Here is a 17641-nt window from a genome sequence, read left to right on the forward strand (position 1 = left end):
GCATGCAATTTGTGAAATATTTATGTAAATAATAACCTTTTACCTCGAGAAATTTAACCTACAGAAGGCTGAGTCTCTTCTGATTTCACAGTTATTTTCATGCAGTTGGTCAGTAGCAACATATCAAATAAACCTAATTATTTGTAGCACCTCTCTTTTTAAAAAGTGAAGAAAAAAAAACCCACAAATCTTTGTGATTTTCTAGGGGCCCTCTTGGACATCTCATCGATAGTTTTACGTATAAAAGATATCCAGGAAATTTTATTTTGCACGTAGGACTTGATTTGGGGAAGGCAAAAATCAACAGTTGTTAGGACATTTGAATGCTTATCATGAGTGCCTAAGAAATAGTTCTTGTCTACCCACTTGAAAGTGACAATAATACATGAAAAAATAAACATAGAAAGTAACATTGTAAGGAAACTTAAGTTATTTCCTAAGCGGGAAATCTTTGTTTTAAAAAGTGTGGAAAATTATTCTGTGAAGACACACAAATTCTGCCATGTAGGCAGATTACACAGGAGGTAAGAGCATAACATTTTACAACCTCTCTTTAAGAGCAGACCAATGACCAATAGTCAAAAAAATTTTGCCATTTTAACAGAACAAAAACCAAATTCTACTTTTGCACTGACATATTTGATATTAAAGGAACTAGAGCCTCTTTTTGAAAATAGTATGAATAAAATAAAAACTGTGCCAGATTTTAACAAAATTTTACCATAATTCCTCGTGTTCACACTCATCATTTGCACATACTATAATCTAAGGCAAGTCAAATTCTCTTTTCACAAACCTACACATTTATCTAGTCAGGTTTTATCCCTCATTGTCCTCTTTCTTATTCCGGAATGACCCGTCATTTTACATTTGTATAAATTACTTCCCTTTTTTTCTTCTTAATAAACAAAAATGCATCTCATCACTGTATATGCCAAGTCGTACCTATCTGCTACTGTTGTTTCTAACAGAGTTTCATTCATACACATTACTTATGTGCTTTAACCAAATAACTTACATTTTAGAGGAAAGGGGGTTGGGAGGGTAGATAACGGTAAACAGCCTGTCCCACACCAATATTTAAAACATTTTTTTTTAACATTTATTTATTTGTGAGAGAGAGACAGAACGTGAGCGGGCGAGGGGCAGAGAGAGGGAGACACAGAATCCGAAGCAGGCTCTAGGCTCTGAGCTGTTAGCACAGAGCCTGATGCAGGGCTTGAACACATGAACCATGAGATCATGACCTGAGCTGAAGTTGGATGCTTAACCGACTGAGCCACCCAGATGCCCCCACACCAGCATTTTAGAAGAGCTCACGAATACACATAACACAGCTTTCTACAACCACACGTGTCCTTTACACACTTTTAAAAGTGTGACTCCAGCAATGTCCTGTGTTCTCCAACATCTCCCAGATTTAAGACTGAGCTGGATTGAAATTGTATGCCCTGTGCAGTTAACTTCTCTAAGCCTTGGTTTCCCCATCAGTAAAAAACAGGTGGGTTCTTTTTTTCTTTAAATGTTTATTGTATTTTTGAGGGGGGAGGAGAGGATGTGCCGAGGTGGGGGTGCAGAGAGAGAGAGGGAGACAGAGAACCCCAAGCAGGCTCCGTGCTGTCAGTGCCGAGCCTGACATGGGGCTCAAACTTAGGCACTGCGGGGTCACAACCTGAGCCGGATGCTTTAGCCAACTGAGCCATCCAGGCGCCCCCCAGCCAGGTGGGTTCCTGAGGATAATCATGATGTGTGAAAATCCTTGACTTCCAGTGGCACTCAGTAAATGTTCTTTCACTTCTTTCCCGATGAGTGTAGGTTTGGACTCCTATCAAACACTAAACGTTAACGTACTTCCTGCTGGAGGCACATTATTATTTTGAACTCTGAGGCCCGCAGTGATGAAAACACGGTCCTACCTTCCTGGATGGAACTGAGGCTCAAACCGGAGAGAGGATGTGTGCAGTTTTCGGACTTGAAATGCCTTCGGAGGGCATTTCAATTAAGCAGAAGTGAAGAAGGCTGACCTAGGCAGACCTCCCTAGACTAGGACCAGAGGGTGGACTGGCTCTGAGCTTTGGATACCTTGTCTGTGAAGTGAGGACACTGGTAATACCTACCTCACAAGACTGTCGTGAGGAGTAAATGAGGTACAGTGTGTAAAGTACTCAGACCAGTTCCAGGCTCCTGTTAAGCATTGACTACACATTAATTATTGACTATTATTCTGCTCACTGTTTCTACTACTTTGTGCCAGACATTGTTTGTTTGTAGTTCCCTGCCAGGCGATTATTCGTTTCGCCACCTAACGTATGCGTATAAGGAGGCACAGAGAAGTAACATGGCTTGTCCAACACCGCGTAGCTAGGGACGTGACTGGGCTGGAGTTTGCATCCAGGTCGGTCAGACTCTCAGGCCCGGGGTCTTTCTGCTGCCCTCTGGGTGAGAGCGAGGGAGGGGAAAGATCACAGGGCCTTTTGGCCTCACACAAATCACTTTAACCCTTTAAAGGCTCCAGGTCCTGGCGCACCTGGGTGCCTCAGTCGGTTGAGCGTCCAACTTCGGCTCAGGTCATGATCTCGCAGTTCGCGGGTTCGAGCCCCGCATCGGGCTCTGTGCTGACAGCTCAGAGCTTGGAGCCTGGAGCCTGTTTGGGATTCTGTGTCTCCCTCACTCTGCCCCTCCCCCGCTTGTGCTTTGTCTCACTCTGTTTCCCAAAGATAAATAAATGTAAAGGCTCCAGGTCCTTGTCCACAAAATGGAAATGACGATGTACCTATACCACGGGGTTTGGGTGAGATTACATGAGAAGGTATTTAAAGCCCTTAGCCCGGTGCCAGGCATACAGTTAGCCCTTGGTCATTGCTAAGTGCTTGGGCAGTTCTGTGGAGGGAGGGATGGATCCAGCCTCGCCAGGAGGGAAAAGTAGCATTGGACTTGTTGGGTCTGGAGGCCGTGGAGCCAGCAAAGGCACAGAAGTGAAGACAGTCTGTCTATTCAAGACTAACAACGTGTGACTGCAGCTGGCAGGGGCATAGGGTGCGGAAGGAGCAGTCCCTGGAGACGAGGCTGAGAGAGACAGGCAGCCGGAAGTGTGCAAGCAAAAGTCAGAGACTGAGAGGTCTCTGCCCAGGAAGCCAATACTACTGCCCTTCCCCCTCTGTGTCAGGATGGGGTGGATAACTTGTTCATGGCTGAAAGAGTCATCCCAGCCCTGGACCGGGCTGGTGCCCTGCCAGAATTCTGCTTTGCGTCTGCATGGGCATGTCTGGGGGCAGCCGGCAACGTGGGCACCTTGCCAGAGATGACTGTGGCTGGTGCTTACGGGGCTGGGCCCATTTCCTGGGGCCCTGTGAGGGGGAACCGCTCGAAACAAGGAGAAGAAAAGTCTGTGGGAGGAGGCCCGGCTGGATGAGCAGGAACAGGGAGGAGGAAGGCTTCAGGAAGGCCGGAGCTGTGAACTCCCACGTCACTGTTTTCCCCACACCCTAACCTTCCCGTGGGAGCTGGAGGCCGAGGCTGCCTGGTGGCTGCAAACTGAGTGGCTCTCGTTCCGGAGTTTGCTGAGGGCTCACACTGCCAGATCCTAGAGCCCACCCTTAGTAGACACATAAGACATTCAAATGCATCCCAAGAACCCGCTGTACGCCAGATGCTTCCACATCCATTACATCTCATTTAATCCTATAACAATCTTGTGTGCAGGAGCTTATTATCTTATTTAAAGAAGATCAAACTGAGGCTTAGAGAGTTAAACAACTTGCCCAAGGCCACAGCAAGCAGCAGGACTCAGCCTGTTTGGGTCTAAGTCTGACTTTCTTTTCCCTATTCCGTCGTGGCCTCAGATCAGGGGCCCCAGATGCTGCAAAGCAGCTGTCTTGTCTGATTTTCCTGGTAACTGCAAAGAAGTGCTTGGGAAGGGCAGCAGAAAGGGCTCCTTAAAATGAGCTGTGGTGCTAAGGCGCCACTCTGGAAAGGAATGGGAGATCCAGGAGGAGAAACCGGAGGGAAAATTACTATTCCCACCCCATCCCCTTGGGCCCCTCAGGGTCAGAGCTGGTTGAGAGCACATGACCCTGTGGTGGTCGCCTTCCCTCCCCACCACCACTCGTGATTGCTGCCTTCTACTTCCTCTTCCTCCCTGCTGTTTCCTCTTTCCCTTCTTACTGAGCAGATTGGTACCTCCCTGGCTTTGGGCGGGGCTGTCTGACCTAGAGCCCGGGAACTGGTCTGGAACGGTCTGTCAAGGCCTTATTTCTTCTTCAAACTGTACCAACCGAATGCTGAGATCAGAGTGGAGCTGTCCCCAAGTGACAACAGAATTGAGGACGGACACCAGGGGTAGAGTCCCCGAAGCCCACCACTCCCCCATCTGGCTGTGCCTGAGTTGGTCTTTGGGTTGTGGTGGGGGAGGGGCTGTACTGCTGTTCTCCTTTTGGCCTCCGGCTCATGCCCCCTACCCTGGATCCTTCATGCTCAGGAGAGCGGTGGATGAGGGTGAGGCGTGGGGCTAGGCCCGTAGAGAATCTTGAGAGGAAGATCGCTGGGCAGGACCACAACTCCTCCACCATCAGCACATTTCCATCTGTGCTGTCTGCATAGCGTTGACCACCTCTTCCAAACCCTTCCAACCCTCACACTCTTCCACGTTTTCCACTTGCCCAAATAAAACATCGTGCTGTAGCTGTAGCTTAAAGCCTTGTCTTTTCATTCTGTTTGAGCACTCGGGGTTCCTTTACAGAGCTTCCTTCTCAAAGCTTTCTTCTTTCCTTAAAGTGATCATTATCTTATCTATTCATTTATCCTATAAACTCCTGTGGCTTCTTGTGGCTACCTGCCAATGGCTGGAAAGGATCTTGGGACCAAGCCCTGAGTCAAATTGATCTCTCCGAACAAGCTCCTGAGACCCAGCTGGGGGAAGGGGAACAAGTAGAGGATTCCTTGGGTTGACTTTCTGCCCCCAAGAGGGGTTTGTGCCCTCAGTCCTGACAGGCCCTCCCAGATGTGGCCTGTTCCTGTCCCATCCTGTGTGCTGGGAGGCCTGGCTCAGGGCTCTGCCCCATGCTGTCTGTTCCAGGCTGGCCTCCCCCTACCAGGGTGTCTCCCAGTGGCAGTGGGGGATTTGGCAGGGGGTGGGTGGTGGCACTCTCGCCATCGGCCTGTTCTTACTGTTCCCAGCCTCTATCCTTGGCAGATTTGCTGAGTCCCAGAACAGGGCACTTCCCAAGGACAGGCCACCGAGTCCCTTTCCTCAGGGCAAGTGCCAAGCTTACCTGCAGCCACAGCCAGCCCAGCCTGTCACATGGCTACCTGAGCAGACCCTTACTAGCAGCCCCTGGCTGAGGCAGGGGGAGGTCGGGAGTGGTTGATGAGGGACTGGCCTTACAGGGGGGTAGCGATGTGGTCGCAAAGCAAGGAGTCAGGATGCAGGTATGGGGGTGGGGGTGGGGTGTTGACTGGGTAGCTACTGGCGAAAGGGGGCTCCTTTCCACTGTCTCCCAAGGCCAATATCCCCCTGCTGTGCTGCTTCTTGGAGTTTTTTGTTCTTGTGCTGGTGGTGATAATAGGTCCTTTGAGGTTTTTGTTTGTCTTTAACCCCTTGCTGCTTTGGGACACATTGTTCCTTGTCCTTGCCTCAGAAGAAGTCCTAGTGCAAAGTCTTGATAAGGTCAGTATTTGGACTGTCAGCTAGCAGTTAAGAGATAGCTCGTTAGCCTCTCCATCTAGCCCAGTCACTGAGCGTCCAGTGTTGGGAGGTGGGACTCTGCACAGTGCCACTTTTTGCTAACAAGGATTTAGAGGATGGTGGGACAGCCAGCCTCACCTGGAACAGTATGGGGGCCTCACCGTGCACGTTCCTTCGTGCCTAGCATGTTTGCCCAGCCTGGCCTGCCACCCGGGCTGCCATCCGTCCCCTCACACCCCACCCCCCCCCAGGCCAGCTGTGTATATTTCCCCGCTCCCTTCCTGGGGCCTCTTGATTCTGAAGAAACGGTTCAAGAGAAGAGAAGTGAAACTTCTTCTTCACGCCCAAGCGACCATCACCATCTTTCCTGTGGGAGACTATGAGTTTGGCAGCCTTTGCCTCAGCCTAGCTCAGCCCTTCACCTGATTGATGACCCTAGTCCCCTTTGAACTGTGGCACCTTGGCCTTTTCCTCAGAATAGCTGCTAAAGCAGAATGGAACGGAAGGAAGACTGTGGAGTGAAGATGGATTGGGTGAACAGGTGCTCTGCCCGGGTAGCCATGGGATTCTGAGCTCATCCCACTGCCTCTTTGGAGTCCAGGAAGGAAGTTCCAAAGGGTATCCATGCCGGGCCTGGCATCACAACACGTTTGATCCTCCTGTCCCACCTCCTGTCCCCCTACCCCCAGAATCATGCCCTTCTGCTCTCTTGGGTATCAGTTTTCTACTGGAGGTTGGGGTCAGAGCTGGGAGAAGGGGCAGGCCAGGCCGCTGGAGGGGGGCAGGCTGGAATCTCACAGATGAGGATACCAGTGTGGGCCCCTGCGGATCCTCTGGATCCACTCCCAAGGGAGCACATGAGCAGGCCACTGAAGGCCAGAGTCTCTGCTCCATCACGTCACAAGCTTGGAGTTGAAGCAGAGTGATAGTGGGCAGTGCGTGTGAGAAGAGCAGTGTGGCTGGAAACCGTGCTAGACCTTTAGGCCCCTTGTTGGCTCTCACCAGCTCCTGAGAGGGCTTCCCAGGCAACACCAGGCTCTCTAGCTGGCAAAGGCCTTCCTCACTGCTGGGCCTATCACGAGAGAACAGAGTCGGGAGCCTCAGTGGGGCTACAAGGATCTCTCAGACCCAGAGGAAATCTGATTCATCTCCATGGCCAGTGGCTGTATCCATGTAGCAGCCAGGATAGGCTCAGCTGAGCCCTGCAGACGGGGGTGGGGATCTTAAAGATGGTACAACAGGGACCTAGGGACTAGGGTGAGAGTCATGTCGTGTTCACCCGTCTTTGAGATAGATGTGGTCGGTGCTATCATCCATGTGCAGCTGATGAGGAAACCAGAGGGAGAAAAGATTTAGGAACTTGCATTTGGTTACACAATACATTAGAAGCATCACTCAAAGCTTTTAGCTTTTTTCCTGAACCAAGTAGCTTCCCAGCCAGGGCACTAGACCGGTTATCTGCAGGGTATAGTTTTCTTTCATCCATTACTCTTTGAAGAAGGCCACCTTCTCAGAGAATTTCCCCCAGATTTTACAAGTCCCTGAACTTGGAACTATTAACAAGTCCCTCATAGGAATTATGAAGCATATGCCGATTGGTGGGACCTGGAAGGCCACTAAGCCTTCCGATGTCAGTCACTGTAACAGTCACTTGGAGTAACCCCACATTCCCTGAGGCTCAAGTCCCTGAAGGACCTCTGTGGCTACCTTGGAAACTGGCAGCCAGAGGGACCTGTTTGTAGAGAAGCATAAAATCCAGGCTAAATAGTTGGAACTTCACTCTTAGCAGAACGGAGAGCCACTGAAAAAATGTGTAGCCAGGTGACAGAGGGTGTGGAACTACATTCTCTTCAGAAGATACACTGTGAGGTAGTGGAGAGAACGGAGTCAGAGAACCCAGGTAGTCAGCTCAAGTCCAGGGTGAGGTAAGAAGGGTCCTGGGAGCCCAACCTAAATTCAGGTTCTTCTGAAATTCCCTTGTATTTCACAAGCGGTAGCCTTCATGACATGTTTGGGGGAAGTGAGTTTGGGGTTTGGAGGCAGATCTCTAAAGACGGCAGAGTAAGCCTCCGGTGTCCTGCCCTTCGGGTTCATGGAACTGAGGGATGGAAAGGGCTTCAGGGCCCCTCCCACCCTTCCCCACCCTTCTCCATGAGATCGTGAATAAACCAAGGCTCTGGCTCTTTCCTAATGTCTAGCCTTTTCTCCTGGGTTGGGGGTCCGTTTTGAGGTCTATTTTCCAAGTACTTCCTGGCTCCTGGTGGCTGACTCAGCTCAGCTGATGCTCTGCTAGGGGCGCAGACGCTGACTCAGGAGGACCTCGAGGCCCTTTTCCCAGGCTCTCGGGAGAAGGGCAGTGGCCGGGCGTGTGGTGGAAACTTCAGTGGTGCCTGGATGAACTGTTCTTTCCATTCCAGACCGGTCCTTGGGATGAGAAGTGGGGGTAGGAGAGGGTACATGTGATGTGTGAGCCACAGATGGAAAGAATGATCCTTCTGTCCAGTGGGATAGACCAGACCGGGCCTGGGAAGAGGATGTGGATTGTGTCACCAGATTTCCCACTTTTGGCTACTGCCCTAACTGGACTGCAGCAGGTGCTGTCTCTGCTGTGTTCAAGGGTTGAGAGGAGTTGAGCTCACTTTAGAGACAGACCTTCTCCAGTGTCAGCCTCCCACCTGCTCCCACCATTTCTGGTATTGTTATTAAAAACAATTCTACTTCGTTGCCACCATGTCTCATGCAGGCAGACACAGAGGTGTCCTGACCTTGGCGAGGTTAAAGGATAATAGAGGTGTGGGGGGTGACAAGAATTGGGGGTGGGGGGAGGGGCAGGCGTAACTTGTGTTGTCTAGGGTGCTGGTACTGAGCCAGCTCTGCTGAAGAGCCTCAGGAGTTGGGACCAGAGAGATAGGGCTCCCTGAGTGCCCTGGACCCCGGGCATCTGTTCCTACCCTCCCCTTGGCCTCTGTCCAAGGAACTGTCTGGAGGGGAGACTGAAGGTAGAGAGTTGGTGGTGCTGAGGCCCTGGAGTTGCCAGAGCAAGTCCCGTGGGGATACCGTGTCTGAGCTTCTGGCTGAGGCCAACTTCCTGCTGACCCAGATGCCTGCCTTTTCCTGCAGGTTCCGAGGCTTCATCCTGCTACTCACCTTCTTCATTTATACCTGTTATCACATGTCCAGGAAGCCCATCAGTGTCGTCAAGGTGAGGCTGGCCTGGTGGTAAGGAAGAATGCAGGAGATGCTGGGCCCCAGCGGAAATAAACTCTGGTAGAATGGTCTGGAACTTGGCCCATAACCATCCTTATTCCTTCAACCATAGTCAGGAGACGACCCCTTCCCATGGCCACGCCCCATTCTCAGTAGTTGTTCTTCCTATGGAACTTTCCCTGTGTGTTCCTTTTGACAGCAGTGTTGCTGGCTGTGGGTGGAATGAGAGGGCAGGGACCCTGGGCTCTATGGGCTCTGCTCATAGACTCCTCTTCCCCTTCACTGAGGGCCTGATGTGGCCACTTGGCCTATAACCAGTCACGGTAGGCAGGATGTCATGCCAGCCGAAGGAGCATGGAGCCCAGTGGGGAGACAGTGGTGCTGGTGTGGTTGGGGAGGCAGATTGCTTGCTGATGACCCCTGACCCACGCATCCTATTGCCTTTTCAGAGCCGTCTGCACCAGAACTGCTCGGAGCTGATCAAGCCCATTAATGACAGCCACAGTCTCAACGACACTACGTGGTGCGACTGGGCTCCCTTTGGTACGAACAGGGCGAGTTGCTCTTCCCCACTCCCCAGCTCCCCTCCCCAGGAAGAGTTTGTCCAGTGCCGGTAAGGACTTCTTGCAGGGGCAGCCAAGCACCAGCTTTCTGTCTCTGCCATCTGTTTTCAGACAAGAACAACTACAAGGAGTTACTGGGGGCCGTGGACAATGCCTTCCTTGTGGCCTATGCCATCGGCATGTTTATCAGGTAAGAGACTGGCAGAGCCTGTGACTGTCCCCGAGTCAGGGGGGATCAGAGCTGCTGCCTCCCCTTGACGAACCTGCGGGCAACAGGGTTGAAGTGAAAAAGCCGATCCCCCCCCCCCCAGGTGGAAATGAGACCAAGACTTGGGCACATACCACCAACCCCTGGCCATCTTCATTTCCTTACCATGGTCACCCGGCCTCCTCCGTCACCTGGCAGACAGACTCTTCTTTTCCTCGAAAGTCTTTCCTGGATGCTCCTTCTGAGGTTATTCTCTCAGATGACAGTGGTGGTGGTGTGGCTGGACAAATACGGCTTGTCCTGAACTGGGATCCTTCAAAGGTAGCCCTGCACACAGAGATGGCAAGGAATACCACTCTCCTGTCCTGGGCCTAAATTAGCCCAACGAGCATGGCTTTTACATAGCAATCCTGGTGTTTGTTGCCAGGGACCAAAGATGAAAAAGTAGGGTATTGCTTTCCAAAGGCTCACAGCCTAATGGAGGTGCCCAACTCATCAGCAGCTGGTTACAAACCAGTATGGTGGCTCTCTGAGGGAGGTGGCTACAGGCCTCTCTGGGGCTCAGGGGTAGTCACCTCATGCCAGCTGGGATTAGAGAAGAGGGGTTAGGGAAGACTTCTGGAAGGAGATGATACTGAGGAAGAGCAGTGGAGAAGTAGCTGGGCAGAAGGACTAGCATGGGCAAAGAAAGGCAGGTGGGAAACAGCACGATCTGACTGGGGGTGTACTCCTAACAGCTTTAATAACAGAGTAAAATTTGAAGCAGTGGCAGGAGATGGGGCTGAAGAGCCAGGCTGTTGTGTGCCAGATGCGGGCACAGGAGAGCCATTGAAGGTGGTACCCAGGGGTGTCATGTTCGGATATAGCCAGATATTTCAGACAGATCATTCTGGGCATGATGGAAGATAGTACAGATGGAGGACGAGACTGAAGGCCTGCTCACTCACACTTAGGAACAGATTTGACAATGGCCCAGATGAGCTTTGAGAAGTTGAGTTAGAACAGCAGTAATAGAGCTGAAGAGAGCTGATGTCCTGGAGAACTATTTAAGAGGTAGGGTCTTGGAGGCTGAATTGCGAGGCATGGGAGGGGAGGCAGGAAGCAGGAAGCTCCACGGTCTCTGGCTGGAGGGGCTCAAGATACTCACTCAGAAGAGGGGCTCAGGCCAAGGGACTGAGTGGGAAAGGAGGAGGGAGAGTTCAGAGTGTTGAGTTGCAGATGTTTTGGGGGTACCCAAGTTAAGATGTCCAGAAGGCACCTGGGTGTGATCCTGCAGGGTGAGAGATCAGGATGGAAAATATGTGGTTGGAGCTACTTTATATCTAGGTGGTAGTTACAACCATAAAACTGATGCAGGAAACTGTGCCCCAGGGAAAGTAAATGTCCAGTGGTGAGCCGAGGGGAGCGAGGGGAGGAGGCCACGGAGACACTTCAAGGAGCATGTTCAGCAGTGGCAGCTAAGGCAGGGAAGTCCAGTGAGCGGAGGCCGGAGAGCATCCCTGGCGTGTGGCAGGCAACACAGAGGTCATTGGTGGTCACCTGGGCCAGAGCTGTGTCAGTGGTGTGGCGGGGGAGGAAGTATGTGGCAGAGGTGAGGAGTGCAGATGGTGACTAACCACAAATCCTACTCTCTCTTCTCCAGCGGGATTTTTGGGGAGCGGCTCCCCCTCCGTTATTACCTTTCAGCTGGAATGCTGCTCAGTGGCCTCTTCACCTCGCTCTTTGGCCTAGGATATTTCTGGAACATCCACATGCTCTGGTACTTTGTGCTCATCCAGGTACGAGCCTCCATCTTGCATTCAGACCTCTGCTCCATCATGGGAAGGATTGCGGAGGCTGCTAGTCCTTCCCAGACACCCCCAGGTGGTGGCAGATTTGGGCTGGGGATAACTTCTTCACAGCCCAGTGCTCCTCTGTTGAGCCTTGGGGTCCTATTTCCCACTTCTCAGGATCACACAGATCCTCCCTAAGTCTTCACTGAGCACTACCCCGAGGTCCCTGAGATGCCTGAGGGGCTCGGTCTCTGCAGGGAAGGATCTTGGGCCAGAGGAGAAACCAACCTGTGGCATTAGGGTGTGTGTGAGGGAAGAGGGCACTTGCAGTGCGGGCCGTGGAGGCCCCTTGGCCTGGGAGGGGTCAGAGCTGGGAGTTCGCTGCCCGGCCCAGGCCTGTCCCACTAACTTCTGGTCTCCCTGCAGATCTGTAATGGGCTTGTCCAGACCACAGGCTGGCCCTCTGTGGTGACCTGCGTTGGCAACTGGTTCGGGAAGGGGAAGTGAGTGTGGCGAGGGAGGAGGAGAGGGGGGTTACCCTGGGAGGGCTGCGGGGAGTGAGGAGGTCACTCACGGTCCCGGTATAATTTCAGGGAGAAGGGTTAGAACCTTGTGTCTGTCTTGCTGACTTTCACGTTTAGTCCCATTTGGTGACTAAAAAGCAGTGCTGATTTGCTCCTTGATAAGGTTTTAATCCATAAAAACAGGCGACCTTAGTTATGCTTTCGCCTCATAACAGACAAATTCTCATTTTGCATGAAGATAAAAATGGAGACTGTTAAAACTTTATTATTGTTGTTGTTGTTATTATTATTGTTTTGTACTTGAACTGGCTTTCATGCAAAAAAAAAAAAAAAATGTTGCTTTAGAGCAGAGAGATTGTCCAGCTCAGCCCTACCGACATTCGGGCCTGGATCATTCTTTGCCGTGGGGCCACCTGACACACTGTAGGGGGTTTAGCAGCACCTACCCACTAGATGCCAGTAGCACACCTGGGGCTGGGCCAGTGCAAAATCTCCAGACTTTGCCAATGTCCCCTGGAGGCAGAGTGGCCCTGATGGAGGACCAGCAGCCATAGGATAAGGGGGTGGGGGTGGGGGTGGGGGGGCTTGATGTCCTCAGGACAGGGAGAGCTCCATCTGGAAGCCCCTATGTGTGCTGCCTCTGGTTGCTGGCAGAGGGGAGCAGGACCCCAGGCCTTGCTGTCACTTGCTTGACACTAGGCAAGCCTTCCGCCTCTTCCCTGACTGGTTGTCTTTGGGCTTGGAGGCTGGAGGCAGCCAGCGTTTTGCACTTGGCCAGGGCAGTTGTGATGAACCCTGTGCTTCTCTGACTTATTTTTTATTTATTTATTTATTTATTTATTTATTTATTTACTCTCCTCCCCTTCCTTTCCCTGCCATTGCTCCCTCCCCTGCAGGCGGGGGCTTATCATGGGCATCTGGAACTCACACACGTCTGTGGGCAACATCCTGGGCTCCCTGATCGCTGGCATCTGGGTGAATGAGCAGTGGGGCCTGTCGTTTGTGGTGCCTGGCATCATCACCGCTGCTATGGGTGTCATCACCTTCCTCTTCCTCATCGAATGTGAGCGGACCCCTCCCTCCCCACAGGGCTCAGAACTGAGCCTCCCACTTCTCCTCTCGGGGTCTGAGAGAAGGCAGCTGGCTCGAGGGGGAGGATTACTGGTCGTGGAGCTGGAGGACCTGTATGTGGCCCGGGACAGACAACCTCTCTGGGCCTCAGTTTTCTCATTTGTAAATTAAGAATAATAGCATCTACTTCCTAGGGTTGGGGGTTGGTTAAGGTGTCAGTGAGACGTGCAGTTGGGACACACGGCCTGTAGTTGTGCTCGGCAAGTGCCAGCTGACTCTGAAGTGTGAGAAGGGGAGAGTGGGGGTGACGGGACACTCCCCATCCGCTGTCCTCTTCCCCATTCCCTGTCCTCTTCCCCATTCCCTGACAGCCTTCGGAGACAGAGCTAGGCCGGGCAGGGTGGCCACTTTGTAGCAAGAGAACGGAAGTCCACAAGGCAGTAGTGACCCAGGTGGTTGTTAGGGGAGCCAGGCCTAGAATGTGTCTCTCGAGCCTGGGTTGCAGGCTCTCTCGTGCTGGGAAGTAGACTGGCCACCTTAGGGAGCGGGGGCTGGCCCGCCAGGAAGCTTCTTAGCGGGTTGTTTTTTTCAGACCCCGAAGATGTGGACTGCACGCCTCCTCAGCACCACACGAGTGTGAGTGCCCCCCGCCCGACCCCCACCTTGCCAATCCATCCTCAGAGACAGGTCCCAGAGGGGACTAGGGAGTTGGAGGAGGGGCTCGTGCACCCACGAGCTCAGTGGGTTACCTCACGGGCTCAGTGTCAGGCCCTCAGGTTGGCTCCCCGACAGCCTGATTGGGCCTCGCCGGATGGTAGTTCAGTCCAGGAGAGGGGCGCGTACCTCTTCCAGCCTGGGAACCCCTACCTCTCACGTGGCTTATACCTCCAGCTGGAGGCGGTACGCAAATGTGCTCACAGCAAGGGCTCATCTCTGTTCAGGATGGGTTGGAAGAGAACCAGCACAACCCTGAGGACCTTGGGAGTGGTCCCTACACTAACAAGGAGAGCAGCCTGGAGACCCCCGCCAGATGCTCCAAGGAGCCAAGCGCTCAGCCTGCCGCCATCAGCTTCCTCGGGGCGCTCCGGATCCCGGTGAGTAGCTTGCGGGATGGAGGGAAGAGAGAGGCTCTCTAGATTTCTCTGCTGGATGTCAGGAGATGGGGGGACGCTCGGGGTGACCTATGGCTTCCAGAATTTCTTTACATGAGATGCTTAGGGTGAATAGCCAACTTGGGGGGAGTAACATGGGAGGCTTGCCTTGACACAGCACTGGAGCATAGACACATCGCTTTTACTGAGATTGGATGGAGGTGTACTTGAGGTTGCTTTGTGGCTAGGTGGTGGCAGCCCTGGGGTGCTGAGCCAGCCCCTGAGGCTACCCTGGGCCAGGGATCTCTTGTATCTCTTCCCTCATGCCTTCTGTTATGCTCTCCAGGGTGTGGTCGAGTTCTCTTTGTGTCTGCTCTTTGCCAAGCTGGTCAGTTACACCTTCCTCTACTGGCTGCCCCTCTACATCTTCAATGTGGGTAAGTATCGTTCCAATTTTAGTATATGTGCTGCCGAAGCGAGCACTTCAATGTGGGTAAGTAAAGAGGAAGAAGAGGTGAGGATGGGGGTCTCTGAGGAGGCCAAGGCCATCTTTGGCAGGGAGAGGAAACCTGTCATGGGATGTGCGTGACTCCAGAGTATGGGCAGGATGTCTGCTGAACCTCTTGTAGGGCAAAAGGAGAATTAAAAAAAAAAAAAAATTTGGTTAAGTAGGAAGTTAGACCTTGTACACGGCCTCGGAGACCCCAATGCCAGCCACCTCTCCTCCTTGGAGATTAGGAACACCCAAGTTTTATTCTGTAATCCTGCCTAACTTCTCTAGCCTTAAGTACAGGAGCACCCACCTCAGGCCTGCTTGGCTCCCAGATGAGTGGATAGATGGTGCTAGGAAGGATCTGCCTTTGAATGCCTCCCCAAACCCCAGGAAGAGGGCCTAGTGAGCTACCCACCGCCTGCTCTTCTCACCCCAGGGGCTGCCGGGAGCCTCCTGGGACGGATGGCTTGTGCCTGGGTCAGCTGCACTGCCCTCCTCTGGGCCCCCTCTCCCCTGCCCCTGACTGCAGAGCCCTGCAGGGCTGAGGCCCTCTGCTCCAGGGCTTTGCTGCTCCCTCCAAGCCCTGTGGGAGGGCCAAGGCTGCTTTACAAGCACCGTACTTGCTCTGAACAGGATGCTGCAAGGCCAGATTATGCAAGGCCAAATCCCAGCTCATATCTTGCCCAACAGCCCTGTCATAGGGCCTCTCTCAAAGATAGAAGTAGAGCATCAGGGTGGCTCCGTGGACACTGTGACTCTTTGTTTTGTGGCCTTGTATGAGTCAACCTTGAGGGTTAAGCTACAACTCAAGCTTCTGGACATTCCTTTTTCTAATCCTAGGACAAGGGCTAAGACCTGAGGTCCCCATTTGCCTGTGAGTCTCCTTCCTGGCTCTGTTTATTAGCAGAGGCCTCAAATGGGTGGGAAGGCTCCTGGCAGGGGAGGCCGGTTGTTCAGGAGCAGAGCAGGAATGTGTCTGGTTGAGCTGCGGCTCAGTGAGAGTTGTGTCCCCAGGGTAAAAAGTGGCCCAGTGGGACAGGGTTCTTATGGGCCAGATCCCAGTGCTTTCAGGGGAAGGCTTTTCCAAGGGGTCAAGGCCAACCTGCAGGGGGAGAAGGAATTACAGGATGGGATGGAGGGGCAGAAAGGGTATCCAGTCCAAAAGTGCTGCAAATTTACTTGTGACCCTGGCCAATGACTTCCCCGTGAGTCTTCACTCCTTCATCTGAAAAAGGAGGAAGTGGACCGAATCAGGTGCTCTATAGGGGTTCTTATGGCAGTGGCACTCCAGGACGTTTGCTCCGAGCCCCCAGGTCTGACCACATGTTTGTATTTTGCATAGCTCATTTCAATGCCAAACAGGCTGGGGACCTGTCTACCCTCTTCGATGTTGGTGGCATCATGGGTAAGGCCCTTCCCTGTTCTGCCTCAGGCTTCATTCTCCTTTTCTCTTGTGGGGGTGCAGAAGGACGGGACAGGGCCAATGCGACATGACCTGGGCAGCTCCTGCCCAGTTGGGTGGCCCTAAGAAAGCTGGCTCTTGAGTTTGATCTTCTCATGAGCAATGGGTGCCAGGAGGGCTTGAGAGGGGGAAGCTCTGTTGGTTCTGGATGCCCAAGCTAGCACCGGGTAGAGGATGGGGCAAAGCTTGGGGTGCCATGTAGTGGGAGGTGGGAGGCTGTGGCCATACCTGGGGCAGCAATGTGTGAGTTGGTTTGTGTTCTAGGCGGCATCATGGCGGGGCTCATCTCTGACTACACCAATGGCAGGGCCACCACCTGCTGCATCATGCTGATCTTGGCTGCCCCCATGGTGTGTATAACCTCAAGAGTGAAGCACATGTGCTCACGTGGACTCGTGCGGGCTGTTGAAATGTGTGCACACCCGGGCATTTATGCACACGCCTGTCTCTTTGCGTGTGTGTCCATCCTTGTGCACACCCAGGGGCGGGGGAGAAGCCAGGGTGAACACAGGAAAGAGATTTGGAATGAGAATTTTGGAAAGGGATTAACGACGGCTTGGTCTTGGTGGAGAAAGGGGAGGCCAGCTGCTAAAGTTCTTGGTCAAGGAGAGTATAGGAAATTAAGGTTAGGTAAGAGAGAAATCTTTGTGAAAAAAGGGGCAACAGTATATTACCATGTGTTGGACCCTCCATCCCTGGGACATTTAAAGACCAAGAGGTCTGGGTTCGAGAAAGAAAAGGAGTAAGGTGACCTCTGAGGTTCCCTGGCAGGAGGGAGTGTGCCAGACTTCTGGGCTCCATCTAACCCAGGCAGCCCATGGGGAAGCCTGGGCGTGACTGTCTCTCCCCTGTCCCCTCCCAGATGTTCCTGTATAACTTCATTGGTCAGAGTGGGATTATCAACTCCATAGGTGAGGGCGTGAATTCAAGTCCTGGCAGCCCACAGGAAAAGCATTGCATTGGGGACCCCAGGAAGCTGGCTTGGGGACATCGGTGGGAGGCACAGGGAAGTGGAGGTTCTCAGCCTGATGCCTGGAGGGGGTGGTCTCACCTGCTTTGGGGCTGGGGCTGGTGGCGGTCCCTCATCCCTAACCAGCTGTCTCTGTTACTGCCTCAGTAATGCTGATCATCTGTGGGGCCTTGGTCAATGGCCCTTATGCGCTCATCACCACTGCAGTCTCTGCTGACCTGGTAAGCGGGCTGCCCCCCTGGGGCCGGGGACGACTCTGGGGGCTTGGTCAGGGCCTGGGGGCTCCAGATCCATTTCTCAACATCCCTACCCCCTCCCAGTGCACAGAGATCCTGGCATATGAGATCTTCAAAGTCCTTCAGAATCTGCCATCGGCCCCTGGCCTTTTCTCTCAACTCCAAGCCCAGTTGCTGCCTTTCCCCAAGTTAGCCCCACTCCCAGCCCTGGTCCTGCCTGGTGCTGCCTCTCCATTTGGGCCTCCCCGCTCCATTCTCATTCTCTCTCCCCAGGGAACTCACCAGAGCCTGAAAGGCAACGCAAAGGCACTTTCCACCGTCACGGCCATCATCGACGGCACTGGGTCCATAGGTCTGTGAC

General features: G+C 52.9%; 1 protein-coding gene across 4 annotated transcripts in view; it reads left to right on the plus strand.

The window, feature by feature from the left end:
* Positions 1 to 17641, plus strand: part of SLC37A2 (solute carrier family 37 member 2) — a 34343-nt gene that overhangs the window by 11830 nt on the left and 4872 nt on the right. For 3 of the 4 annotated variants that reach the window (XM_042957912.1, XM_042957910.1, XM_042957911.1), the window contains 14 exons: positions 8804 to 8885; positions 9340 to 9433; positions 9565 to 9643; positions 11304 to 11439; positions 11860 to 11936; positions 12854 to 13020; positions 13621 to 13664; positions 13970 to 14122; positions 14466 to 14556; positions 15955 to 16017; positions 16339 to 16424; positions 16937 to 16985; positions 17192 to 17265; positions 17554 to 17632. In XM_042957912.1, coding sequence (XP_042813846.1) covers positions 8856 to 8885; positions 9340 to 9433; positions 9565 to 9643; positions 11304 to 11439; positions 11860 to 11936; positions 12854 to 13020; positions 13621 to 13664; positions 13970 to 14122; positions 14466 to 14556; positions 15955 to 16017; positions 16339 to 16424; positions 16937 to 16985; positions 17192 to 17265; positions 17554 to 17632 — 1222 coding nt within the window. In that variant the 5' untranslated portion in view covers positions 8804 to 8855. Of the gene's footprint in view, positions 1 to 6002; positions 7584 to 8803; positions 8886 to 9339; positions 9434 to 9564; positions 9644 to 11303; positions 11440 to 11859; positions 11937 to 12853; positions 13021 to 13620; positions 13665 to 13969; positions 14123 to 14465; positions 14557 to 15954; positions 16018 to 16338; positions 16425 to 16936; positions 16986 to 17191; positions 17266 to 17553; positions 17633 to 17641 lie in introns of those variants that run through there. The other variant, XM_042957913.1, reaches the window with a different exon arrangement.

Source organism: Panthera tigris, chromosome D1, assembly GCF_018350195.1.
Source record: "Panthera tigris isolate Pti1 chromosome D1, P.tigris_Pti1_mat1.1, whole genome shotgun sequence".
In the NCBI taxonomy this organism is placed as follows: domain Eukaryota; kingdom Metazoa; phylum Chordata; class Mammalia; order Carnivora; family Felidae; genus Panthera; species Panthera tigris.